Raw genomic sequence first — 27,392 nt, 5'->3', positions numbered from 1 at the left:
TATGAAACTGTCAAAGCAAGAACTGTGTTTTTCTTACTTTCATCACATCCCAGGCCCATAGGAACATAATGAATAGAAACTAAATCAGATAGCATGTCAAGCAGGTCATGCACAATACATTTTCTAAGAACATACATTTGCATTCATAGAAAAATACATCCAAGTATCACTAAATTAAGACCAGTCATTTCCTAGAGCAAAGAGTTTAGTTTTTCAGCTGTCTGCTGGTTCCCACTAGCACTTTTTTTTTTTTTTTTTTGCCATAGGGCGTGCTCACTAGAGACAGAGAGAAAAAGAGAGGTAAAGTGAGAAATCATCCCGTGGTGGGGTGACCACACCACAACCTTTTTTCTTCCATTCTTCTCTCAGGATTTTGAGCATGCACACACATGTGCCTGGTGTGATTTTCAAGCCACCTGCTTGGTCCAGGACTTAAAACATAATAGACTGTGTGGAAGTCCAGCACTTTTACCACCATGCCACCTGCTGAGCCCTCTCATTTTTATTTTAATGATTTTTTTAAAAGAATTACTCATCTAATTTTATTTACTATTATTATTATTATATGTTTTAAATTTTCTATAGGGCACGCACCAGAGAGAGACACAAAGAGAGAGAGGGAGTGAGAAAGTAGGCCGCCATGTCCAGGACTTAAACTAAAGTCAGCCATATGGGAGTCCAGTGTCTTACTGACTACACTGACTGCTGGCCTCAAATGATGGGTTTCTAGAAAGGGTCCAAAGTAGTGATTCTGAAGTATACAGAGTCACATTGGGAACTTTTGATAAATACACATGCTCCGTCCTCAAATTACCTAGGCAAATCTCATGTTGTCAGTTCTGCATCAGTTTGCTTGCAATCAGGAATTATTTTCACGGCAAATAAAGTGTGCAGGATTGATAGTTGGACATGGAAGAAAATCAAGATAGTATCCTGGTTTCCAGCAGGAATGACTGGGTGGATAATGGTATCTCTGAATACCACTGAAAGTATGGGAGCAGTTCAGGAGGAAATTGAGAGCATCAGTATATAGCCATGGAGAGAATAAAAAATTTATGGGATATGGAGATGGAATCTGAATACTGGGAGACAAAGGAGGAATTTGGGGCATGAGCCACAGATCTGGAAGTCATTATTATTACGGGATCCCTGAGAACATGAGGTGGCCAAATTCCCTAGGGAGGGATCAGCAGTTAGCGAAATGGCTATGTCGCTGGACTCCCACATAGTCGACTGCGGTTCGAGTCCCAGACCCGGTGGCTTAGAACCCACGCCGGGTACGTGTGTGTGCGTGCCCAAGATCCTGAGAGGATAAGGGAGGAGAAGGGATTGCAGCGTGGCCATCACCCCAGTTGATTTCTCGCTTTCTATCTCTCTGTCTCTCTCTGTCTGTCTATTGAGCGCACGAGCCCTATAGCAAAAACCTCCCAAAAAAAAAAAAAATCCCTAGGGAGACAAGAAGGTGAGAACAGTGTTTGAGGGCATGAAATGGTCACATAAAGACAAGGGGCCCATGAAGGGCACACTCTAGGTTATTTTATCCACATCTGCCTTCTTTTATTTATTTATTTATTTATTTATCTATTCTGAGAGAGATTTTATCGCTATTGGGCAAGTGTGCTCGCCAAAGAGATAGAGAGATAGAAAGTAAGAAATGACCCCCGGGGGTGATGGCCATGCCACATTCCCTTCTTTCCATGCTACTTTCAGAACTTTCGGCACACAAGTATGTGTGCAGGGCATGAGTTTCTAGCCACGGGGTCCGTACGTGAACTGCAGTCCAGCAATGTAACCATTAGGTCATCTGGGGTTTCCCCCACATCTGCCTTCCTTATATGGTAAACAAGAACACTGTTGATCCGCCTTAACAAAAAATTTAATGAGAGCTGATATAAACTTCATATATACCACCAAATTAGTATAAATATTTTCCCCCCAGAGGGTGTGCACACACCAGAGAGAGACAAAGAGACAGACAGAGAAAAGTAGAAAGCACCATCCAATGGGCCATGGTCATGCCACAATACTTTCTCTTCCATTTCTCTAACCTGTTGGGATTTCGGGCATATACATACAAGCAATAGGTGTGTTTTTTCAAGCTGCAGGGTTCTTGACTTGAACCACCCAATTGGCCATGTGGGATCTGTTTGTTCCACCAGGCCATGGGACCAATCCCAAATTAGTGTATATTTAATTAATGTACTGATTCTTTCTCTTTGTTGAATTCTACCAAAAGAAAATCCTGACTTTAACACATATCCGAGGGAAAAACATATTTTTAGAATTAAATGCCATTGATCCAAATAAATGGCTTTGTTTGAACTGTTTACAGTTAACTTTATATATGATTATTTCTACAGCAACTCTTTTATCTGATTTTCCCTGTTGTCCTCACTGATATTCTCTATTATTGATGTTATTTATGTATGAACATGCAATTTGTAGTTCTTCCCAAATGAATTCTTCATTCTTCCTGGATGCCAATGCTACCCAACCTCGATGTAGACAGTCATCTAACATATGTCACATAATAAAATCTCATGATGTGATGTGCTACAATTATACACTGCTTCATAACCTAGGCCTTACCCTTCTGTCCAATTCTCACATGTGCCAGTTCTGCTGTGGCCATGCTGCCTTGCTCAACACAGCCTCCTGACTACAGTTCTAAATCTCAAACAGTCCAAACATCTAAATTTGCTTCCTTCTCCTTAACTCTATCCCTCCCTCAGTCTCCTCAAGGACCTAAAACACACTCAGAATTACATTTCATCTCATATTTTTCTCTTAAACTTTTACATACCTAAGTCTTCTTTCCTTAATAATTTAAAAAACTCCTTAGAATAGAGAGGAATTTCATGTTCTTTTTATTCTAGTCCTCTACACCAAAAAACACAGTAGAATTCAGCCTAGCTACTCAACAAATACTGGGCAGTTCAATGATGCCTCCACCCAGGAGAGAGGAGGCACAGTGGTTCTGTCTAGAGACCATGCCAGTAACACTAACAGAGTATTAAAATAACCAAACTAACCATTAGGTGCCCTGTGTAGTAAGACCTTCCTTGAACCATCTCTTTTGATCTTTACAATAGGTACTATTATGCCCAATTTATAGAAAATGAAGGTTCAGTTTAGAAAGGTTGATTAACTTGCCCCTGGTTGTCAAGTCTTTCAGATGGGACTGATACCTCTGATAATTCTGAGTCACTGTGCTTCATGATGAAACCATACTCTCTGGGAACATGGCTTTTCCTTTTACAGTTCTTTTTTTCTTTATTTCTTTAATATACAGACTAAGCTAATGAAGAGTAAAAACCTGCTATATTACAGTGCTGTGCAGATACCTCAGAGGGCATAAATTGCTTTGCACACACTTTCAGTACCTAAATTAGCCATCCTAAGCCCATTCATTAAAAAGGGATGAAACAGAGCCAGCCAGTGAGTGGCATGGTGGATAAGGAGGCTGGATCCCATAGGACCAACCATGTGGTTAGAGTCCTGGACTGGCAGTTTGAAAAAGGTGGCAGGTATGTATGAGTGAGTGCCCAAAATCTAGACAGGAGATACTGAGAAGCAATTGTGACATGACCATCTCCTTTGGGGGAACATTTTCTCGGACCTTCCCTCTTTATTTCTCTCTCTTTCTTTGATGAGAGCATGTGTCCTGTAGTGATAATAATAATAATTAATTAATTTAATTTTTAAAAAGAAGGAATGAAATAGGTTGTAGCCTGTTTTACTCCTAAATCACCAGCTAGAACCTCTATCACTGGTAAATTTATTCCTTTGGGACCTTCTAGGCTCATTTCTGGTTTTTATATCAAAACTATTTTCTCTAGAGCCACCTAAATTTCACTTCATGTAACTCCACCTAACCTACCCTTACTCTGCCCTCAAATACACCACCAATTTCTCTTTATGACATTCTATTAATGTTCCTAGACTTTTCCACATTGCTTGCTCTTGTCTTTTAGTTCTTTCCTATATTATTCTCATTCATAGATGTTTCTCATGGCTCTAAAGTTTGCCTTGAAAGGACTCACCTCCAGTTTCTGATACCAAACAGGTTCCCTAGGTATCTCAGTTGCCATCGTCTGACTGAGCAAGACTATCTGACATAACACATTTTGAGAATCTAAATGAAATAGCAACTCTATCTTTGTGGAAAGCAAAATACAATAGATAAGCAGAATTAAGGAGAGCAAAAGTATGGAAATATTGGAAAATGTGCCCTGAACAAATTTAAATATTGGCCTTACTGACAAAAATGCTTTCCTTTTTCTCCCTGATAAATTTTTACGAAACACAGTGGCCAGTATTCTGGTTAATCCCAAAGCAACCTTACCTCACACTCGGGAGATGTCTCCAGCTGTATTTGACCACTGTAGGAACAAGGGGAAAAAAGATATAAAATGGAATTGAAAGCATAAAACTTCAATGTAAAAAGAGAAAATACACTTCGTTATAAACATATTTACTTTAGTGCAGAATCTTGTAATTCTAAGGCTTCTGATGATCCCAGAGGATACAGGCTTAAAACTCTTCTCTCTCTAATATCTGTGCTTAATCTAAAGAGTAGAGGGGGGAAAGATGTTAGCAAATTTATCGCCATCTCATTTTTAATAAGTTAGTCATAGTTTTAAATTTTAATATACTAAAAAGTTAGGGTTATCTTTAGGATTAAGTAATGATAGGTTTAGGATAGAAATTTCAAACTACATGGTATTTTCTTACCATGTGCCAAAATATAATTTTCCATGTGCAACCGGTATAGACGTCAAATATATTTGCAAGCTAATAGTAATTTCTGATAAAATAATAATTTCCACAGGCAGCACATACTTTTATTCCAGAACTTTTTATCTACAGAAGTGAATAAAGTTTCATTAATCTTACAGTATCGTGTAATTTTTAAAAAGCACTCTATGAAGACACAAATCAAACTCCCTTTGGAAATATCTTGGAAGATATTTCCTTCCACAGTGCAACACACATCACCATCTCGACTTGCTCAACAACCTTAGCAGATCATTTCCCCAGATATCTCAGAGCTAGAGAAGGATCTGAAGATCCTCGGTTTGACCCACTTCTTGACAGAAGATGATAAAACCGAGACCCAGAGAAGGAGCCATTTCCTCTAGATCACTCATGTCTTACTACTGGGCCCCCATCCAGGCCACTGCCATTTCTACCAATCTAGGCTGTTCTTGCTTTGCTTTGCAGCTCATAGATGACTCAATCTACACTTTGCAAGGAACATTTATATGATCAATATGAAATTTAAAAGACATGAGTATGAAAATAATGGAAAATTTGTTCCCACATTCTGTTCTCATTGACATGTCTGCCCTTGGGCATCCTGTCCTCTTATACAGCTTCTGTTAACTGGAGTGCCTTATGAAAGTGACTTTTGAACCTGAAGTCTCTAAGGTCCAGAACTAGACATATAGCAGCTCAGTGGGTAATAGCACATGGACACCTTGATTTCTCTTCATCATGTTCTGAACTGAACCTGACATCTCCTCAAACTTGCTTCCCCTCCAGGTTCCCCAACTCAGATAATGAGACATAAAACACTTCAGACTATTTCTTCTTAGCCTTCTCACCACCTACTTTCACATAATCCCCACTGAATATCTACAATACATAAAATATAAAGAATAATAATGACTTAGAATAGACACAGAAAAACATCCATCTTAACATAGTTGGAAGGAACTAAGTATCTTATACAAGTGAGACCTAGTTCTATTCATAAACTAGGATCAAACTTTACACAGCTTTGATCCTTTTCAAATGTTAATATTGCACCATGGATATTTTATAATATCACTGGAAACTTTAAAAAACGTTTTAATTGGCTACAGCAGGTTTTATCTCATCAATGAACATAATATAATGTATTCTCCGATTGTTAGATAATTTCCTTTTTCCAAATATTAGGTTGTCAGGAAAGTCATGATGTATTTTTCTGTTTTCCTACGCAAAAATATGTCGTGACTTTACTGACAACCCAATAGTTGTTGTCAATAATACCCATTCTTCCAGTTCCCCTCCTTCCATCTTTGTTCACGTCTCTTTATCTTTTCAGATAAATGTTTAGAATTCATTTGAAAGGTTTATATATTAGCCTTTGGTCAATACTACTGAGATAACTTCTAGAATAGTTTTGTCAATTTGCCTTCCAATTAGCAGTTCACATAATTATTTCATATCCTCACAACCATAAAAGGTAGGTACTTGTCACCCATCTTACAGATGGGGAAATGGATGTAGAAAAGTCACATAAATTAAGCCTCCCTCTATATATGAAAGAGCCTCAGATCCTCAATACAAATGTGCAGCATCTGAAGCCCTCCCTGCATCACTCCACACTGCCTCTCTGGGGATTCTCAGTCCTGAGAGCATCAGAAGCACTGGCTGACCAGCCCTGAGACCCATGGGTAGTTCCTGGTCTCCATTTTGAAAAAGTTCTACAAATGAAACTGAAGCACACCAATGTGGAGAACCTCTCTCTGCTGAGATTTTCCAAGCTAGCCCTGTTCTTTTGTTCTCCATGTCTCTGCCAAGAGTAGATTCAATCCCAAATCTGCTTTCTCATTGAGAATGCCAGTCATTAGACCTTCAGGCTCTCCCTCTCCCCTTCCCCGGCACTAGGCACTCACTCGAGTTTATCACTTTTACCCCCACTTCAAGCACTTAAATGAATTAGACTTACAAACTGTTCAAAGCAATTTCTAGCTTCTATAGTCAAGCTGTGTCTTATTCATCTTTATATCCCCCAAGGTGCGTACTGGAGATCTGCCCATTCTCTAAGCACTCAATTAATGTCTACAGAATTGAAATGCTTTTTAATCAGCTGCTGAAGATATGCAGTTCTACTCAACCTAACCCACCAGTATCCTTTCAGGGCCAGATGAAACTAGTGGTATGTTCTCTCTGGCACTCTGGTACTCACAAATCACCTTTTTGTAAACTCGCACAAACCAACTGGATTGCTACACTGTGGTTCCCGTATTCACCACAGTGTAAAGCCACATCATCTCTAAACTAAATTCCTAGGATTCCTGAACAGTTTACCATTGATAAACTCTGGACCCACTTCTCTAGCAATCATGTAGTTATTATCTGATACCTGATACCATCTTAATGAAAAATATTTTGTCTATAGGAATTCCATTATCCTTAGCTAAGAAACCAAAAACACACATCCACTGAATGGAGTGCCTATTATTGGAAATGATCAATTAAAAATTTCCCCAGATCTCTTGGAATATATTACTAAGTTGATACATATATAGCACCACTAGAAATATAGTTATATGTGATATATTAATTCTTTCATTTTTAGAAAAATGTCCCTTACATTTCTATAGAGCAGGGGTTTAAAATGTAAGCAATATAAAACATGCATTTTAACATATTTTTGTTTTCTAAGAATAATAGACCAAATTCCTACATAAATTCCACAAAAGATGAATGAGTTTCATTTAGTGGTAGAAAAAAGGTAATTTTTTTCGTCTCAATTACTTTGGAAGTTTGACTCTTACTTTTGGACGGTGGGAATATAGGTAATTGAAAAGACTTGTCTTTGTTAGTGGTTAGACTAAGTCCAAATTGGATGTATAAATATTTCAGAAGTCAAGATAATACACTCAATACATAGTATGTATTATTTACATATGGAATGTAGGCCAAGGAAAAACATGCATACCCATTGGGATCTTGTAGCAAATCTACTGCTTCTCTCAGCTGCTCAATCATTGCTATATCCATGTCCTGATCTTTGGATGAACTTATTCTGTAACATGAAACCAAGCACGAATGTGAAAATGATCACTAAAATATGAATCTCTTCTACATTCTTAAGAGCAGACTTATAAAACTCCATCTAACATGATAACATAAAGATGATTTTGAAAAATTCGACATTATAATGAAGACATGACATTACCAAGCTGGGTAGAGGCCAGAGTAGCGTGGAAAGAACTCCTGCATTGGGGGAGTCCAGCTCTTCGGCGAAGCAGCTCATGTACGTGTGTCAACATCTGTGGGCCCCAACTACTCCCAGGTGCAATCAGACACTGATGGATGGGTAGGCCTCACAGTGTACTTTCCCAAAATCTAGGGGGAGTTACAGGGGGACTCTGCTGGGCAGGCCTGCACTTCTTCAGGGCCATCTAACTCCAGTTTGATCAGTGCGGCTCAGTTTGAATACTTTTGTACAGTACAGGACTTCAGCGTGGGACAGGAGTGCTCAGTCCAGGCTTTACATGAGCAAATCACCTGTGGAGCCCAGGTTTCCTAAGTCAGTCTGATGGCAGGTTAGGGACTTTGTAGTTGTAAAATGATATATAGCCAGGGTTAAGAATGACAGAAGATTGGGAATGGAGTTTCTGAAACTATATAGTTTTAAAATAACTCTCTCTTTCTCCATGAGTCTTCGATTCTGCAAACAAGCTAGGCCTTCATGGATTCTCAGAAGTACATTCAACAAATAGCTGGTTCCACAAACCGTGATTAGAGAAGAACTTTCCAATATTTTTTTAAAAATAATATTTTGATTTTATTCACATACATTTGCCATTAAAAGTCCTTTCCAATGTTTATAGAAGGTAAGAAAAAGGGGCCAGTAGGCGACATGGCAATTAAGGTGCTGGACTCCCATATGGCCAACTGCAGTTTGAGTCCTGGAGCAGGCAGCTTGCTTCCTCACTTTCCCTGTCCCCCTCTCTCTCTCTGTCTCTTCCTGGTCAAATTAAAAAAATAATAATGATAATGATAAATAAAATGAAATAAAATAATTCTAAAAAAAACCAAGAAAGTTGATCAGTGTTTACCCTTCTCACTACAGAACATAATCCAATGACTTACTTTTTAAAAATTATTTTTGATTTTTTTCAAGACTGTATCTTACTAGGTCAGCATTCTTCTGCCTCAACTTTCTGAGTAGTTTGGACTACAGGCATGCACTGCTGTGTCCGACTGTTAGGGTGGGCCAGGAATTGAACCTAGGCCTCCTATGTAATTTCAGTCTGCTGAGTAGCAGCACCAATCAGTATTCACTACCATGGCTTGACTGGGAAGGTTTTTTTAATTTATTTTTTTATATTTATAACACTTTAATAAATTCTCACTAAGCAAAATCCTCCACAAAGTATGATGGGAGGTTCTGGCTTCCATCTCAGACCATGGAAAACAAAATCCTGAGAAACAAAACTCTACTTTTTGCCACATGGTCCAAATTCAATTCTCCTGGAAATAGTTCATCACCTAATGAGATCATTTATTCCCTCACCCATAAATCTTGCCAAATGAAACTGGTATAGACAGTGGCATACAAGAGATATCCATCTGTTGCGAGACCCCTTGGGTTCAAATGTTGGCTCTCTGTGACCTGGGGACAAGATAATTGATATCTCTGTGCCTCAGTTTTGTCATCTGTGAAATGGGGGACAACAACAGAACTGATCTCATGGGACTGCTATAAAGATGAAATGACTTATGATCTGTGAATTATCTGGCATTTAGAGTTAAATAAATGTTAGTTATTACAGTTGTAAGCTTTGGGACAAGGGTATTTGAAATTTCCTCAGCTCTTGAGCTAGAAGATTCTAGGTTAAAGAAGGGGGCCAGCACAACAGACCAACTTCATAGTGATCCAGTCTAGTTGTTGACTTCTTCAAGCAAATGGAAGAATCTCTAGTCTAGAAGTTCCAGCTAATTCTCTGAACCATTTCTACCTACAGCCTCAAATCAGATGACACTCAAAGCCAACAGCACCGTACTACCTTGCACTATAGCCCACTATTGTAACAATAAGCATCGGATAGAGGAAAACAGACAGCTTCTTAACTGATGATGATAAGAATACTGGCTTGCCCAAAGAAAAGTGGACCAAAATTGAACTTTATAGGGATGGTGGCCTTGCACTATAGCCCACTATTGTAACAATAAGCATCGGATAGAGGAAAACAGACAGCTTCTTAACTGATATCATCAAGTAAGAATACTGGCTTGCCCAAAGGAAAATGGACCAAAATTGAACTTTATAAGGATGGTGGCTGGTAATCAGGCCTTGTACTCACATTCCCTCAGTTTGCCAGTGTGCGTCCTCTTCTATCCGTAACAGTTCTTCACAGTCTTCTGCCCTCTCCTGTGAATAGAACACATGGGCTTTCTGAGAACCATTGGTTATTCGTAGTCAAGAGTCAAAACCTGCCTAGCTCATGTTCATGGTGGCATTATTCACAACAGCCAAAAGGTGGAAGCAACCACGTGTCCATTAAAAGAAGAATGGATAAACAAATGTGGTCCGCGTACACACAACGTAATATTCTTCAGCCTTTAAAAGGAGATTCTTGGAGCCAGCAGATGGTGTAATGGTTATGTTGCTGAACTTCCACGTAGTCAACCACAGTTCATGTCTCAGACCCGGTGGTTTAAACTCACTCCCAAGATCCCAAGAGGAGAAGGGATTGTGGCATGGCCATCCTCCCTGGGGAGTGATTTCTCACTTCCTGTCTCTCCGTCTCTTCAGCGAGCGTATGCACCCTATAGCAAAAAATCTCTCAAAAAAAAGAGATTCTCACATGTGCTATATACATGGTGTACCTTGAGGACATTATATTATGCACAGTGAAATAAGCCAGTCACAAGAAGACAAACACTGTATGATTTCACTCATGTGAGGTACTTGAGAAGTCAAATACATCAGGACACAAAGTAGAAGAGTGGTTGCCAAAGTCTGGTAGGTAGAAGAATCACAAGTTATTTAATGGATACAGAGTTTCAGTTTTGAAAGATGAGAAACTTTCTGGAGGTTGGTTGCACAATAATGTGAATGTACTTATAGACACTCAACTTTACACTTAAAAAATGACTAAGGTGGTAAATTTTATGTTGCAGGTTTTTTACTCACAATGGGAAAATTAAAAAAAAACAAAAACAAAAAAAAACCAGTCTGGCCCAGGACCAGAGCATCTGTTGATTTAGTGTTCAAAATGTAAAGCTTAATTGGATTTCTTATTGCTCTCTTAGTACCTCTTTGTGTTGACAGATCCCTCCCTTGAGCTAGTTGAGACACATGTAAATGTGAGTTCTGCAGTTTGTAAGAACAGACATGTGTGTGTGTGTGTGTGTGTGTGCACGCACGCACGCATGCACATACGCCTGTGTATTGTTGTGGAAAAAGAAAGTATAAAATAACTTTACAATAGAAAAATGCATGAAATGGCATCTAATAGTTTTCATGTGTACGGCATCTGAAATTCACTCATATGTCCTCCCCATGCTCCTGCTCCATTTTCTTCTGAAAAGGGACCATAGTGGGAATAAATTCTGAGAAAGGTGTGTCCCTCCATGGGCTGTCCATGTGCTTCTTTGCATTTTCATCTCCGACAGAGAGAAATGCTGCTTTCCCTCAGGCACAGCGAGAACGGAAGCCGCCCCTGGATGGAACTACGTTTCTCTGGCAAGGAAGAAACAACAGACAAAAGGACGGCTTTCTGTGTCAGGGTTCTGGCACATCATTAATTAACTCAGGACCAGCTAATTCTCCAGATGTGTCCTAAGGATGGGGCTTTTCCTGAGGAGGTGGCTAGCAGCCTGATGTTGGGCTCTGGCTTAAAAAACACTCACTTTTCCTATATTTATTATACTTATATTTGTTATATTATACTTTCATTGTAAAAGAAGCCAACATGTAAACTACTGTGCCACTCTCAAAATGATAATGAAATGGATGGGTGAAAATACACGACTAGAAATGAGCAAGAAGTGTTCTTTTCTCCTCTTGTTGGGTTTTGACCAAGAGCCATGGGTATTTCCTTCTAGTTTTCAGTTTCAAAATGAAAAGTAGCCAATAGTATAAAACATCTAGTTTTTCCAATAAGCAAAACAGGCTTACTGGGTTTCAGTTGCTAAGTTAGATGATTCTAGAGTTGATCCTCATTATTCATAGATTCTGTATTTGAGAATTCACCTGCTCTAAATATATCTGTAGCTTCCAAATCCTTACTCATGGTGCTTTCAAGGTCATTTGCAGACCTACTCCAAGTTGTCGAGTCCCTAAACAAGGATGTTCCCAGCAGACGTGGACCGAGGCGAAACTCTGCCTTCTTATTTCAGCTCATATACTATCAACAAGTATACTTCTCACAGTGTATTCACAGCCACATTTTCACACTTTTATGGCTTTTGTTTGTGGTTTTGCTGTTTAAAATAACCCTCAGATATGGCACCGAAGTGCTGTCTAGTGTTCCTAAAGTCAAAAAGGCCATGATGTGCTTCAGAGAAAATAATGTGTGTTAGACAAGCTTTATTTGGCTGAGTTATAAGTGCTGTTGGCTCTGGATTCGATGTTAATAGTCAACAATATAAATTAAGTAAGGTGTATTTAAATAGAACCATACATAAACAAGGTTATGTACTGACTGATGATAGAAAATCTGTGACCAGAGGTTTATAGGAACCTAACCCTTTATTTCCCCAAAAAGCAATGGCTCAGTACTGGATAATTCAATATGCATGGCAGCTTCATACAACATAACTACCGTGAATAATGAAAATCAACTGTAGTTACAAAAATACTAGATGGTAATTCAACAAAGAAAAGAGGATTATATTAAATGCTTGGTTGTTGAGGTTTTAAGTGTTCAGGTACCCTTGTTGGCCATAAAGCACATGTTCAAAAACGTTTAAAGTGATGGTAGTGAAGCCCGGGATGGTCTTGATTTTCCAATGTATGACTTTTCCTTTAACTTTTTGGAGATTTAGGGTTATTTTTATTATTATTATTAGCATTCTTCTCTTGACTTTCCAAGATAAGCATCTTCCAGGAAACATTTGCCAAGTTGACCTCTACACTCCTGTTTGCTTCTACAGTCTCTGTCCGTCCTGTAAGGCAGCCACTTCCAGAATCTTTTACTTCCAGAAATATGCGAAACTTGGGAAATTTACTTTTCCAAAACAGTAAGCTTTCCTTTATCAATTTCTTTGATCATTTTCCTTTAGAACTTAAAGTTGGGCATCTTGAAAGTATTCTTAGGGTTTCGATCTTTAGTTTTCAACTTGAGATAAACTCTTGATAAAGACAAAACTCTAATTTTTGATGTTTTTATGATGGAATTGTTCCACAGAGCTAATAAACTTGGGCCAATCTTCCACAGTTTTCTGAGAACTATGAGCCTGAGAATAACGTAATTAGGTTTACACTGTAAGAAATGAAGTGTGTGAGACCAACAGATGGCGTAATGGCTATGTCATGGATTCCCACATAGTTGACCACAGTTAGAGTCCCAAACCTGGAAGCTTAAAACTTATATTGGGCGTGTGTGCATGCATGCCCAAAATCCCAAGAGGAGAATGGAGGAGAAGGGATTGCAGCTGGCCACCCCCTCTGTGGGGTGATTTCTCACTTTCTGTCTCCCTTTGGTGAGTGCACCTACCCTATAGCAAAAAAATTTCTCTTAGAAATAAAAAAAGAAAAGAAATGAAGTGTGTGTAAATACATGTGCACACATACACACAGATGTGGGGATGGCTAAGAAATTGGGAAGAGGATTTTGCAGTCATCAAAGTAAAAAATGACAGGGTGCAACTGGAGCAATGCCAATGGAGACAGAGGCAGAAAGGGACAACAGGTGTGAACTATTTTGAAACATGAATTGATGGATTCATGACAAATTAGATACAAACAGCTAAGAGCAGAGGATTTCTGTGTTTTACTCTTCTATGTAATTGTTGTAATCATTTGAGATGGTTTACTATAAACATATGTCAGGTTCATTATTTTTTGTTTTGAGGAGATAAAGTTGTCCTAAGCATACCAGGGTCTGTGTATTCAGCCGTTTTCCTGACAATTTCCCTGAAAAGGATTTCCAGACATATTAGTTTAGGCTGAGTCTGGCCATCATGACACATGCCTCAAAAAATAAAAATGAGCATTTTGGAGATCCTATTTTTGGTTTCAACATAGAAACTGAGAAACCATGATCCCTCATAAGCCACAGAGAATCTTAGTTTTACCCAAATAACAATCCTCATGCTTCTTGGGTGCCACAACCTGAATCAAGAGGGCTGGCAGAAAGATACCAGGGCACCTAATCATGCTGAGAAGTTACCTTAACCACCCGCCTCAGTAAAGAGCTAGTTTTTCTCTCTTCCCTTTGTAGCTACCAGGATGAAGATCTGCCTAAAATTTAAGCAAATTCACTACTTTTTTTCTTTCTTTTTTTGGAGAGGTTTTCGCTATAGGGCACGTGCACTCACCAGACAGACAGAGAGAGACAGAGAGACAGAAAGCGAGAAATCACCCCCCAGGGGGGATGGTCATGCTGCAATCCCTTCTCCTCCTCCATTCTCCTCTCGGGATCTTGGGCACGCGCGCACACGCGCCCGGCGTGAGTTCTAAGCCACCGGGTCCAGGATGCGAACCGCGGTCAACTATGTGGGAGTCCAGCGACCTAGCCATTACACTAACTGCTGGTTCCCTCACTAGCCTTTTGATGACTCAGAGCAACAGGTTAGAAACAAGTGTCTCAGAGTGGCTTCTTCTAAAAGAAGGAAAGACATTCATTTCCAGATTTCACAAATCTCCACTTTTCTCTTTAATTGATGAACATACTCCCAAGAAATGCATTCAGGTAGAGAACACTGAAAACACTATTTTAGCTTTTACTGAGGGATCCCAGTAATTCTAATAAGATTGCTAACTTGGATGACACACTGAGTAGTGGAAAGTGGAGACAATTTCTGAATTCAAAAGAAAATTATACACCTAAGTAGATAAATGGGGAGGTATGGATGGCAGGGAACAGGTCCTCATGTTAGAAAACAGACATGCCCAGCTGTGAGAAGATGCTCTAAGACTTTAGGGGTTACTGCAAGGTGGAGAGTCAAGGTAATGAACCAGTAACCTTGAACTTAAGTTCTAAGAAAATGAGTAAACAAATGAGTTGATCTTCAAAACCTTACCTTAATATAGTTTATAAATTCTGGATGGAGAACTTCTGCTTCATCAGTAAATTGGTCTCTTTCTACTCCTGAGTTGTTGTCACCCAAAAGGGAAGTCTCTGATTGAAATTCCTGATGAAATTCCCCTAATGGGAAAACATAGAGAAAGACAGAAAACATGATTTCATGAACAGAATGGCAAAGCACAGAATTCTTCAATATATCACTAAATTACTTCAATCTTTTCTCTTGCTTATTAAGAAGGCACAGCCTTGACTCAAGTTTTTTCTTCCCTGCAGGATGCAAAGAAAAAAAATACACACACACACACACACACACACACACACACACATGAAGGAAGAGGAATAAAAGTAAAAGAAACAGAAAGCCCCAAATTGAACTTAAAATATTAAGACATCTGGGCTAACGGCATAGTCTGGTAGTTGAGGCAGCTGGGTCCCACATGGCTGACCTCATGGTTGAAGTCCCAGACTTGATGACTTGAAAAATATGCTGGGTGCATGTGTGTGCATGGCCAAAACCCTAAAAGGGAAAGATGATGGTGAAAGGATTGTGGTATCAACATTCTACTATATGGGGTGTTTTCTTCTCTCTCTGTCTGTCTGTCTCTCCCTCTCCCTCTCTGGTGAGCATGTACACCCTCTAGGAAAAAAACAAAGTGTATTATAAAACAAAACAAAACTATGCATGGATTTAATAAATGTTTTATACCAAAATAAACTGGATCACAAACCTTCTGAAATCTTAAATTTTATCGAGCAGCTACTAAATAGCTGGTATTATGCTAAGCATTTTAGAGGTTAAAAAAAAAATCAGTCATATCTGATTCCTGTCTTTAAAAAGGAAGTAATCTCAAGATATACATGGGAGGGGACGAGACAGGAGCCCCAAATCCTAACAACAAGGGAAGTGACTATGAGAAAGGCCACAGAGAGACGAAAGGCCAGGCAGAATACCTCCAACTGGGAAGTGTTCCAGATGATGAAAGAGAGGCAAAAAGAGTACCAGGTAGAACTCTTCAGACTGATCTGAAGACTAAAAGGGAACAAACAGGTCACTCTGTAAGCACTCTGAGCCAGTAGAACGTCCAGGAGAAGAAAAACTCATTGGTGACAAATTATGTAATTCCTGTACTTGAAGGATTTGTCTACAACAATATCTCCTGTATTACACCATATTACAAAGTTTATCTGAATTAACAGAGTGATGATTATACTTGGGGATAAAGTGTGCAGTTATGTTTTTAGTCAACATGTGGCTCAATCATAATCTCAGATAGCCACAAATGTTAAATTTAAAAACTAGCAAAGCAAATGCTAAAGTTCGAGTGAATTTAAATAGGTCTCCTAACTAACAAGAGCATATTCAAACCTTGAGGGAAATAATTGTATCTTAATTCAGTTCCATAGTATTCCAGCATCATGACATAGTCTCTGTCACAAATCTATAAATGCTAAATTTACTATTTTCTCTTAAAGTCATGAGCAAACAGGAGTAATCAAAACACTGTCATCATGTAATCCCATGAAGGGTTCTCACCAAGATATGAAAAGCATCACAAGGATTTTGGAGGTACGTAAGATGTAGTGTTTGGTGATCCCTGATCATCATCAGAGTGTCTCAGAATTTTAGAGCTACAAAAGGTCTTGGAGATCACTAAATGTAATCACCTCACTTACACATGAGGAGATTAAGGTCAACTGACTTGTCCAAAGTCATGCAGATTCCTGAATGCACATCTCGGCATCTCTAAATTTCCCACCATTACATGTCATTAGATGTGCCCATGGAATGGAATACAGCTTGTAAGTGATAAGCATTCAGCTTTTGTTTGTGTATGTGTGTGTGTGTGTGTGTGTTTAACCACCAAAGGGTGTGCGCACATGCCAGAGAGACAGAGAGATAGAAAGAGAAAGAAGAAGAAGGAAGCACCCCTCAAAAGGCATGGTCATGCCTATTCGCCTCCATTTCCCTCATCATGTCGGGATTTGAAGCATGCATACATAGGCACCTAATATGTTTTTCATGCCACCAGGGCCAGAATTAGAACCTCCCTATGGGATCTCACTCCTTTAACAATTGGGCTATATATGACTGGACGATGGGCACTCCTTTTAGACCCAGCCCATAAAAACCTCCCAAAAGCAAATTTCCATGCTCTTCCTCTTCTGGCTTAAAACAGATGAACAAGGAAACTGCAAACATTGTGTTAAACATGGTGGAGTCATAGTATTAAAGGAGTTTTGGTCATTGAATCAACACTTGGAAGTGAGTTTCCTGCCAATCACTAACTCCCATTTGGACTAAATCTGTGTTAAGCCATTAGGATCTGAGAATTTTATGTGTAGAATAAAATTATGTGCAGCTGAAGTTTCCTAACTAATCTGTCTATTATATCAATGTTTCCTTTCCCAGAAAAAATTTAAAGCATTTCCCATAAATCTTCAAAATAAGACCAACTCTATTATTTACTATAGTAGTAGTACTGGCTCTGCAACCACTGCCATGTTATCTAAAGTCTCCGAGCCTTGGTTTCCTCACCGATAAAACAGAGACGATCAGAGTACCGATCTCACAGCTTAAATTTTAAATGAGATCATATTCCCAGATGTCCCTGGTATATAGTAAGGGTTCAATAAACATGAACTGCTATCGTTGCCACACTGATGCATGCTATGTTAAGTAAAACATTTGAAAGCAAAAAAAAAAAAAAAAGCCACTTTCTTTCACATTTTTTACTCTCAGACCTTTGCCTGGGCTAAGGCGATGGCATGAGTCCTCCTTGATGATCTGTTCTTCTTCCATGATATTTGACATTGGCACATTGAGGCTAACAGTGTCTTCGTCAGAAGGCTGAAAAGATACAGGGAAATGTTTCGTTTAAGGGAAGAGAGTTATCAGTGTAGATAAAGAGAATACTGTGTAATAAGACAATATCCTGTGGTTCTTACAAACATCACACTGAGTAAAAGAAACCAGACTGCACGCACACATGCAGGCACACACAGACACATAGAAATACTATTCAGCCATGAAGAAGAATGAAATCCCCTCATGTGAGGTAATGTGAGTGAGCCTGGAGGATATTATGTTAAGTGAAACAAGTTGGGCACAGAAAAAGAAATACCACATGTTCTAAAGCAAACATGGAATTGAAAAGAAGCAGAGAGTAAAATAAGTGCTAGAGTCTGGGGAAAAAGAGAGAGAGAGATGTTGGTTAATGATCAAATAGATGGCAGGAACAATTTGCAGTGTTACAAGGTACCATGGGGTGAACACAGTTAACAATGATTTATTGTGTATCTCAGAGGAGCCAAAAGAAAGATTTTTAAGATTCACAACAGAAAGTTACAGTGAATATACTAATTACCGAGGCTAAATCATTACGTATTGAATTATTGTACTAGAAAATCCTATTGTACCCTATAAATATCAACAAGTATTATACACTGATTAGGAAAAAGAGGAAGCAAACAGAAAAGACACCAGACACACAGACACAAAGGACAATGAAACTTATGTAAGTTCAAGAAGAACAAACAGTGTTTGAAGTCAGGGAGTGGTTGCTCTTGGGGTAGGGGTGGGTGCATGAGCAGGGCTTTTGGGGTGCTGACAACTTTCTGTCTCTTGAACTTGGATCTGGCTATAAGAATGTGTCCACTTTGAGTTTACATTTATGCATTTCTCTGTACAGTGTGTTTTAAAATAAAATCTCATCAAATAGTTATCTTTCTCTAACCTAAAAGACAGAGTAAGGGCACTAAGGAGGACTGTGTCATAAGTAACATGACAGAGGAATAAAAGTAAATACACTATTATATTATCTCTGAATGTAATGAATCATTTTAATAGCATGGGCACTCTTGAGGCCAGCAGGTCACATAGTGGTTAAGGTGTTGGACTCCCCCATGGCTGACCGCAGTTCAAGTCCTGGACCTGGTGGCTTGAAACTCATGCTGGGTGTGCGTGCATGTGTGTGCCCAAAACCTCGAGAGAAAAATGGAAGAGAAGGGGTTGTGGTGCTGCTGTCCTCCCCGGGGGAATGATTTCTCACTTTATCTCTTTGTCTCTCTGGTAAGCACATGTGCCCTGTAGGGGGGAAAAAAAAACTCAAAAACAATACAGTCTCTGGTAAGCACATGTGCCCTGTAGGGGGGGAAAAAACCCTCAAAAACAATACATTATGGGCACTTTAAGATCTGACAACAAAGTTAGAATACCAAAATGACATTAAGGTGCCATGTGGCTAGCCATGAAGAGCAGGTAGCCAGCCTCCGTGACAATGTCTCATTTATTCAGTGTGCATCTTAGATGCGACATTACATTTCAGTTTATCTCCCTGCTACAGGTTGAGAAAGCTGCAGTAAGCATAGAAAACAGCTAAACAACTTGAGTAGTTAAAAAGAACAAATGCTTTGTGCAATTTGCAGAATGAAACTTTGATTTAGTAACTGGAGTTCTCTCTATGGATCTCCTTTCCCACACTAACGGATGAAGTTTATTCAGAAAAATCTATGATTCTGTCACTAATGAAATATGAAGCTTCATTTGTCTCCCTATGTTTGAGTGTTAGTGTTACTATTTAATACAAAGTGTCCCAAATCACAGGGATCAGGAACTTCCCCAGAACACATTTCAGACAACTGTGGCTTATTCCTAAATTCTTAAGGTTATTCGACTCTCAGAATTTGTCTCTGTTTGCTTTGGGACACATGCACAAATAGCTTAGAAAGGGGCAGAAAACTAGTGTTTATTTCACTGGTTAAACAAACATAGAGAAAGCACCATACGTTCTTGCTTGTGTATCTTGGGGAAAAAAATTTTTAAATTTCTTAGTGACAAATGCTAAATCAATCAGATGTGGAACCGGCACAGACAGGGAACGAGGTGTGTGCTTTGAACCTCACAAGGAGGCAGAATCGGCTGACCATGGGTGAGGACCTATGTATCCAATAATGTGAAAAGAGAAAGCTACATAGGATAATTTAGAACTCTTATCATTCTAAAAAGCTGATTGTTAGAGGTTTTCTCAGATAATGAGGCATGATGTAAGACAAGAAAAGGCCAAAAGGAAAATTTGAGCTTTTTATTCCATTGACTATAATCTTTCTATAGCCCCTTTTCCTTCCACCCACCTCCCTTCAAAACTTAGCGAAATTCCAGAAACATGCATCTAATTAAAAGGAAGAGAATAAATCCTTGGGCTCCTTTAGCATATTAGCATCCTACTTATACTGAGAACGAAAGGATAATGAAGTTCTCTGTGTAATGTTTTATTAATGAACTTTATTAGTCTTGAAGAGAAATACAAGGATAAAGCAGAGTGTGTATTTATTTCATGGAAATTGAGCTTAGGGTAAGTAATTTCTGAAACAACGGTCCATTTGAGAGAACTTATGAGTTTTAATAAAGTTGAAGGAGAGGAATTGAAATACGACTTATAAAGCAATGTGTTTAGTTATGTTTCTTTCCGGGGAACCACAGTAAAATATGAATGTGGCTTTCTGTGGCTTATTATCTTTACTGACAACTAACTATTCTCTCTCTCAAAATGTTCTAAATGCAAAAGATTTTAAGGAATCCTAATTTTTTAAAAATACATTGTTTTACAGAGCATTCTGTGGAAAATAAAAAGCCTTAACTACCAATTAAACCTCAATGGACTGAGAGAGCTGAGAAAAGGTTTCTTTTTTGGAGTCACATATAGTTATAACATAAATTCCTTAGATGGGATGATTGACCTATTAATTACAACTTCCACAAGTAAAACAATGTTTCCGATCTCAGTAACTACAAAAACTCAGTAACTCTCGGAAGAGAATCTGATAATATATCCCTGAACACACCTAACCTTCCTGGGTCAAGAAGCTCCCATTTATCACAAAACCCACCACCTATCCAGTCTCTCACTGGGGCTACTTTGACAAACACCCTAGGAGTTTAAGGAAGAGAACCACAGGGCATAAATAAAGTGCTGACACCTTTCTCTCTTCACATTTCAACTTGCCTTAATACTGGCCTGTCCTTTTACTGTGGCTCCTCTACTTACCTAATAACTAGACAGGGATATGCACTTCTGGTCTACCCCTCTTCATTATTTTTTTTTTAAATTTATCAGTATCTTTTATAGGCGGGAAAACTAGGGCATTTTATGAAAAATGAAACTCACTGTACACTACATAATAAAAGTCTTGAAATAGGACTGGTGTCTTAACTGTAATTTCCCACTTTTAATCAATAAACACCACTTCTCCTTAAAGTAGGTAAAAAAAAATGATCCATATTAAACATATTGAAAATAACATCATTAATTAAATACTCTCTCTCTCTAACTTCTTTGCATTCATGAAAGCACTGTGAAGTAAAAATAACGATGACTTTTATTATGGCTTCACCCTTTGTTAAAATATTACTAAAATAGAACTCCAACTTGGGACACATAATAATTAATGCCATTTGGATTTGCTGTTTATTTCCCCTAGACAGTCTTCCTGTGTTGTGATCCTTCTGCCTCAGCCTCTCCATAGTTGAGACTAAAGGTGCATGCCAGTGAGCTCAGCTTTTTAGGGTGGGCCAGGAATCAAGCCAGATCTGCTATGTGACCTGAGCAGCACATGCTATTGTGGCTGCATCTGCCATTTTGTTTTGTTATTTATTTACTTTCAAGTATCTATCTATCTATCTATCTATCTATCTTTCTATCTATTTATTGTGATTTTCAGGCTGTTGGATTCAGGACTCAAACCATGGTCAGCCATGTGGGAATCAAGTACCTTAACCACTATGCCACCTGCTGGCCCTCTTCACTACTTTTAAGACTCTTTCCTCCAACCTTTAACGAAGCCTAGACGAAATATCCTGAAGTCTCTTACAGATTCAAGACCAAGTAGACTCCAGGCCACAGTAACTCTCCAAAACCAAAGAGGCCTAGACCTTCTCACAGCAGAAAAAGGGAGCTCTCTTCTTTCTTAAAAACAATGCTGCTTGTAATTCTTCTCTTAGTTTCTACAGGACTTCCTCTCCTAAAAATGCTAAACTGCTTTATCTAAGACACCATCCAACAATTGGCCCCCAAACAGGCTAAAAACACCTTGCTGCTCCAGAGGGTACAATATGCATGCCTAACCCCAGAGGACTCAAGGACAATGCCCCTTCTCAGCTTAAAACAGCTCCAGAAGACTGACCATAGCCCATAATCCCTTGTCCCACCCTTGCCCCATCTTTTTTTTTTTTTTTTTAATAAAAGATAAAGGCTGGACATATTAGATCAGCCTCTAAATGGCCTTTAGGTAATTTTCCATCAGAAAATAAAGAGAAGGTTGCAGGGACCTTTGGCCAGAATCTTCCAGTCAGAGGCCTTCCTTATTGGCAGCCAACACCCATAGATGGGCTGATAAGGTCACAGTGGCAAGTAAGTTAATCAAAATATCTGCCATTCTTGTGACCCTACCCCTCACACCTCCAATATAAATACAAGTCTCCTCAGTAGGGTGGGCTAAAATACCTCTGGCTTCATATTTCCAGGTACTCTTTTCCTCAATAAATTTTCCTTTTTTCTCTCGTGGGGGAAAAAAAAAAGCTCCCATTTAATGGCATATTAGTATAACATTTTTAGGAATCTGGTAAGACTATATGTCAGATAATAAATATGCTAACAGAGTGATGTATAACCATATAAGAAGTATGTGAAGCCTCTTAGTTTAAAATAACCAAATTTTTGTTGTTATCTGAAGAGAATATAGTCTAAGAGTTTCGTGAGGACACTGTTATAAAAACTGTAGCTACTCTTCAATACACTTCCTATGGGTAAACTGCTCAATTGCAATGCATACTTAATTCCTTAACATCTATGCATGAATATAACAATTTTTTCTAAGTTACACTGTCACTTAAAAACAAGCATATTTGTAAAAGTGCTTTATGGCTGCTTGCACACAACTTAGCCGTTTCATAATATTTATTGAGCATGTAAGAATATTCTAGATAACATGTGGAAATGGAGGAGGAAAAGATAGGGATTCCACTTTTGAGGCATTTATAAAATATTAAAGATGAAGAGTAAGTGGCATCAGCTAATATTTACAGAACACCTGAGGGTTTCAAACTGCTTGCACAAACATTACCATACATTCTTTGCAGATAAACCAATGAACTTTACTAGAAAGAAGTTCAGTGGACACTGGCAGATATATGGAGAAGCACAGAAGGAAAAAAATCTGGTCACTAACTTTACCTCAGTGGCAGATAACCGCTTATCTCCATTGTCACTTCCAACTCCCGAATCAGAATCCTTCTTGCTGGAATAGATGTCATCAATATGGAATTCACGGAGAAATAAAACCACAAAGTTCACATCCAAACATATTCACTCTATGTTAGTAATAACTTTGCAATACGATTTTTTATTATTGTCATAAGGCAACAAAACAGTCCAACGTTAAAGAATAAGACATGGGCCTACTGAGTCCTGTCCCAATATTACACAAGATACATTCTATGTGATCAAGGTTTCATGGATATGTGCTCTAATCAAGTGGCCTAATCAAGTGGCCTGTTCTTAGATCTCCAGCTGTTTCTTTGAAAGTTACTCATTTTCTTGTTTTGTTTTTGTTTTTGTTTTTGTTTTTTAATTCTGGCATTAAGACAGCAATAAACTATGTAATCGCTTTTACTTTTTAGGTTACAAAATGTGGTTACTTTTGATTATTCTGTAAACTTTTTCCAGTAATAAATAAGTTGGAAAGTATCTTTATTACAAAGATAAAGTTATATGCACGCTTTTACTTTTTAGGTTACAAAATGTGGTTACTTTTGATTATTCTGTAAACTTTTTCCAGTAATAAATTGGAAAGTATCTTTATTACAAAGATAAAATTATATGCATGTAATTTAAGCATTACATAAAAGTGCCATAAGATGGTCTGAGATGTTAAGTTGTCTTCTTTAACAAAAAGTAAACAAAACAATTTCCTGGGGTGAAGGCTTCCCAAAAAGGATCTGCGTTTTTGTAAGTGTGTTCAATGTGAGAACTTTGTTCTCTGTAAGTTCAAGGCCTGTTATATGCCACAAAAAGACCAAGGACGTGTGAAAGGATTTTAACACTCATATTAGAAACAGGAAGTGGCAAAAAAAAAAAAAAACATAGATGCTGCATTTTTGAAAGACAATTAAAAATTAAATCCTACAGTTTATCCTAACAATGTTCTGGTGGCATATTAAAAATGAAAAATTATTTAAAAAGTATGTTTGAGCTTGACATAGTGGTTCTCACTAATTAGTAAAAAAAATATAAATTTATTTTACACATATTATTTATAAGTATACACATATGTACTGAGCTAGGAATGATTATTAGTTAAGAGAGGGTAGATGAAATTTGAGAGATGCCCAAAATGTTCTTCACAGCATCAATCTTCTCTAATTCCAGTCATATCTCAAACTCTGAGTTATACATTTGAATTGGTTGAGCGAAGGAAATGGATTTTTTAAGTCAACAGGAGAGCCTTGGCCCAAGCAAATCTAAGCAGGGGCTTGAGTGAAGGCATCCACTCACCTGTCTTCCACGTGCTGGTGTAAATGTGGCCTCTCCATGCTGTGCAGGTAAAGTGAGTCAGCTGTCTTTATCTGGCACGCTTGGATGCTCAGATACTTGAATATGTGCACTTTGCCCTTTGTGCAAATCTATGGAGAAATTAATAATATATATGTTTCAATGACAAAATAAAATGCAAATACAAACGCCTGACTCCATATACTTTAAATTTACCAATTTTATGTTAAGTAATACTCCAACACCATACACTAAATTTGATTTCTCCAAAACAAGAATTTGGGGATCATTTTCTCTAAAGTCTATTGAGTCATAGGAAAAGTCATGACACGTTTTTACAAAGAAAACCAGAAAAATATGTCATGACTTTTCCAGTGATCCAATACTTTGAACAGAAAACTAAGTTTATGCGATTTCTAATTTTTCCTGAATTAAACTATGAAATTCAAATAGAAGTGAATTTAAATACAAGCAGTATAAAAAGTATAGGGAACCAGCAGTTAGCGTAATGGCTATGTCGCTGGACTCCCACGTAGTCGACCGCGGTTCGCGTCCCGGACCCGGTGGCTTAAAACTCACGCCGGGCGTGTGTGCGTGCGTGCCCAAGATCCTAAGAGGAGAATGGAGGAGAAGGGATTGCGGCGTGACCATCCCCCCTGGGGGGTGATTTCTCCCTTTCCGTCTCTATGTCTCTGTCTGTCTGGCGAGCGCACGCGCCCTATAGCGAAAACCTCTCAAAAAAAAAATTATAAAAGTCAGATAATTAGCACGGTAGCATTCCCATTACAAAAGAGGACAAAAGCGTAATTATTTTCGAACCCATAAGAAAGCAATTAAGGGCATGAAAATAATCGTAGTTTTAAGGAGTTACTAAGTTACTTAAATAAAAATAAGAAAATAAATAAATGTAAACTTTAAAAAGAAAATAAACCTCAAATCATACACAGTTAATCACCTAAAATCCTATGTACTTCCTTTGTTCTCATTCAGTTTAATATTTTAACCTGACCCCTGTCTCTAAACAATCAATAATCATATTTAAGATGCTTAAACTTCATTTGCCAGCTAACATTCAAGCAAGGAACCTATTTCTCCTTTTGTAAACCATGTAGTCCACAAAACAGTTTCAAATGGAACAGTTTCAGTTTCACACGATACTTAACCAAACATGCAGTTCTGGGATTGGAGTAATCAGAATAGTGAACCAAATGCTGTGAAGGGGGTTGATGCAGCAGAAGACCATGTACTATTATCAGATTCGCCCAAGATGAAATCTTTTTAGGGACTGCAACTGCTTACGATCATGTCTAATACGGTGCTAATTAAGCAGAGAATCAGAACATCGGCTTTGTGGAGAGGTGCGTGAGCGCTATTGATAGCAAATCTTAAGGGCAATGGCTTTGCTGCGAGGCCCTCACCTGTGCTGGAGGAGACTGCAGAGGGTTGTTCTCGAGCAGTAATACTTGCAGCTGCTTCATCTCTCTAAAGCAAATTGGAATCACAAGCACTTTGTTGCAGGAAAAGTCAAACTTTACCAAGGGAAGATCTACCAATTCTAAAAGTATAGAAAAAAGAAAGAAAAAAATTTCAGAAAGCAACCAGATTAAATGCCTAAAAGTTCAAAAGTTAATTTTCTGCTTATCAGAAAAAAAAAGTCATTTTAGCATAATGAAAAGTATGTTTTCTGCTTTAGGAATACAGGATACGTGTACGTAATATTTTATGAAAGGGGTAGAAACTTTTATCAAGCGCCAATAATTTTAAAGTACTGTTAGTTCTGATAAAACTTGGAAACATGACATTTACAATAGCTATCGTTTATAAAGCCTACCTCCTCCCCCTAGCACAAGGATCCTGCAAGCCAAGCCACATAGGCCGTGTTTATGTTTTAACTTCTGTTGTCAAGTAGCACTTGCTAGCACATGAATAACATTCTAACTACAGAACATTATCTACTCAATCTGGGCTGACATAATTCCATAACTAGCTGTAATATACAAATCTATTATTTTTTTCAACTACATTAAAATTGTTATTTAATTCACAACTTCCCTGCAAGCCCTGTAATTCTGATTTGGTGAGGTTTCATTCTACTGCTTTGAAAAAGTTTTCTATAGCTGCTAACAAGACAGGACATTATATTTAGCTTAAAATCCCCACCCAGTGGCACAGTAAACACTCAGTAATTTCAAGCATTCAAACCGACGTTGGCAGCTGTTAGAAACAAAGTCAAATATATTCTGTAGAGCAAAGAGGGGCTGAACCAGGCCAGACATCTAACATGAGGCTTGCAAACCAACAAGATCTTTTTATGCAGGCTTCATTTCCGAATGGGGTCTCAGCACTTTTGGTATGGGGCATGTAAGCGGGTAAAATCTAGTGCTTTAAAATACTCAGGGAGCTCCCAGATGGAGAAGGGCAAGAACTACATAAAGCAGAAGAACCAAAGGCAGTGATCTGAATGGAATAAGGATTAACCCTATTTCTCCTTTCCTTCTAAGCTGCCTGGGGGTTTTCACTCTACTCGGTTACACAACTTGAAATTCCACCAACAAAGATTCTCCTATAACTTTCCTCTTCTCAGAATTTAACACACTCTGAGACTGTATGGGACTTTCCTTCTTTCAGACTTAGTGAAATACTTTGTCTTAAAGAAATGAATAAGAGGACTAAAACTCTAGAAAGGAGGCAGAAGAACATCTGACTCTGAAGGCCTCAAGCCCACGTCCAGGATAGGTGGGCCGCAACACTCAAGAAATATATTTTAAAATTACCCTGAGTATGGGGCCAAGCCATGGTGCAGTGATAGTACAGCTGATCCCACAAGGGAAAAGTCCTGGATTTGCATTTCAGAACCTCTATGAGC

The 27,392-nt window shown here is 38.4% G+C and overlaps 1 protein-coding gene across 2 annotated transcripts in view; it reads right to left on the bottom strand.

The window, feature by feature from the left end:
- LRCH1 (leucine rich repeats and calponin homology domain containing 1) overlaps positions 1-27,392 on the bottom strand; it is a 218,159-nt gene that overhangs the window by 45,138 nt on the left and 145,629 nt on the right. For both annotated transcript variants that reach the window (XM_006140643.3, XM_006140644.3), the window contains exons 5-13: positions 25,945-26,081; positions 24,530-24,657; positions 23,210-23,273; positions 17,724-17,829; positions 14,977-15,101; positions 10,089-10,156; positions 7,715-7,801; positions 4,479-4,568; positions 4,346-4,382 (exon numbers count right to left, since the gene is read on the bottom strand). In XM_006140643.3, coding sequence (XP_006140705.1) covers positions 4,346-4,382; positions 4,479-4,568; positions 7,715-7,801; positions 10,089-10,156; positions 14,977-15,101; positions 17,724-17,829; positions 23,210-23,273; positions 24,530-24,657; positions 25,945-26,081 — 842 coding nt within the window. The remainder of the gene's footprint in view (positions 1-4,345; positions 4,383-4,478; positions 4,569-7,714; positions 7,802-10,088; positions 10,157-14,976; positions 15,102-17,723; positions 17,830-23,209; positions 23,274-24,529; positions 24,658-25,944; positions 26,082-27,392) is intronic.

Source organism: Tupaia chinensis, unplaced genomic scaffold, assembly GCF_000334495.1.
Source record: "Tupaia chinensis unplaced genomic scaffold, TupChi_1.0 Scaffold000037_5, whole genome shotgun sequence".
In the NCBI taxonomy this organism is placed as follows: Eukaryota; Metazoa; Chordata; class Mammalia; order Scandentia; family Tupaiidae; genus Tupaia; species Tupaia belangeri.
Note: the sequence above shows the minus strand (reverse complement) of the source record. Positions and strands in the feature narration are given on the sequence as shown.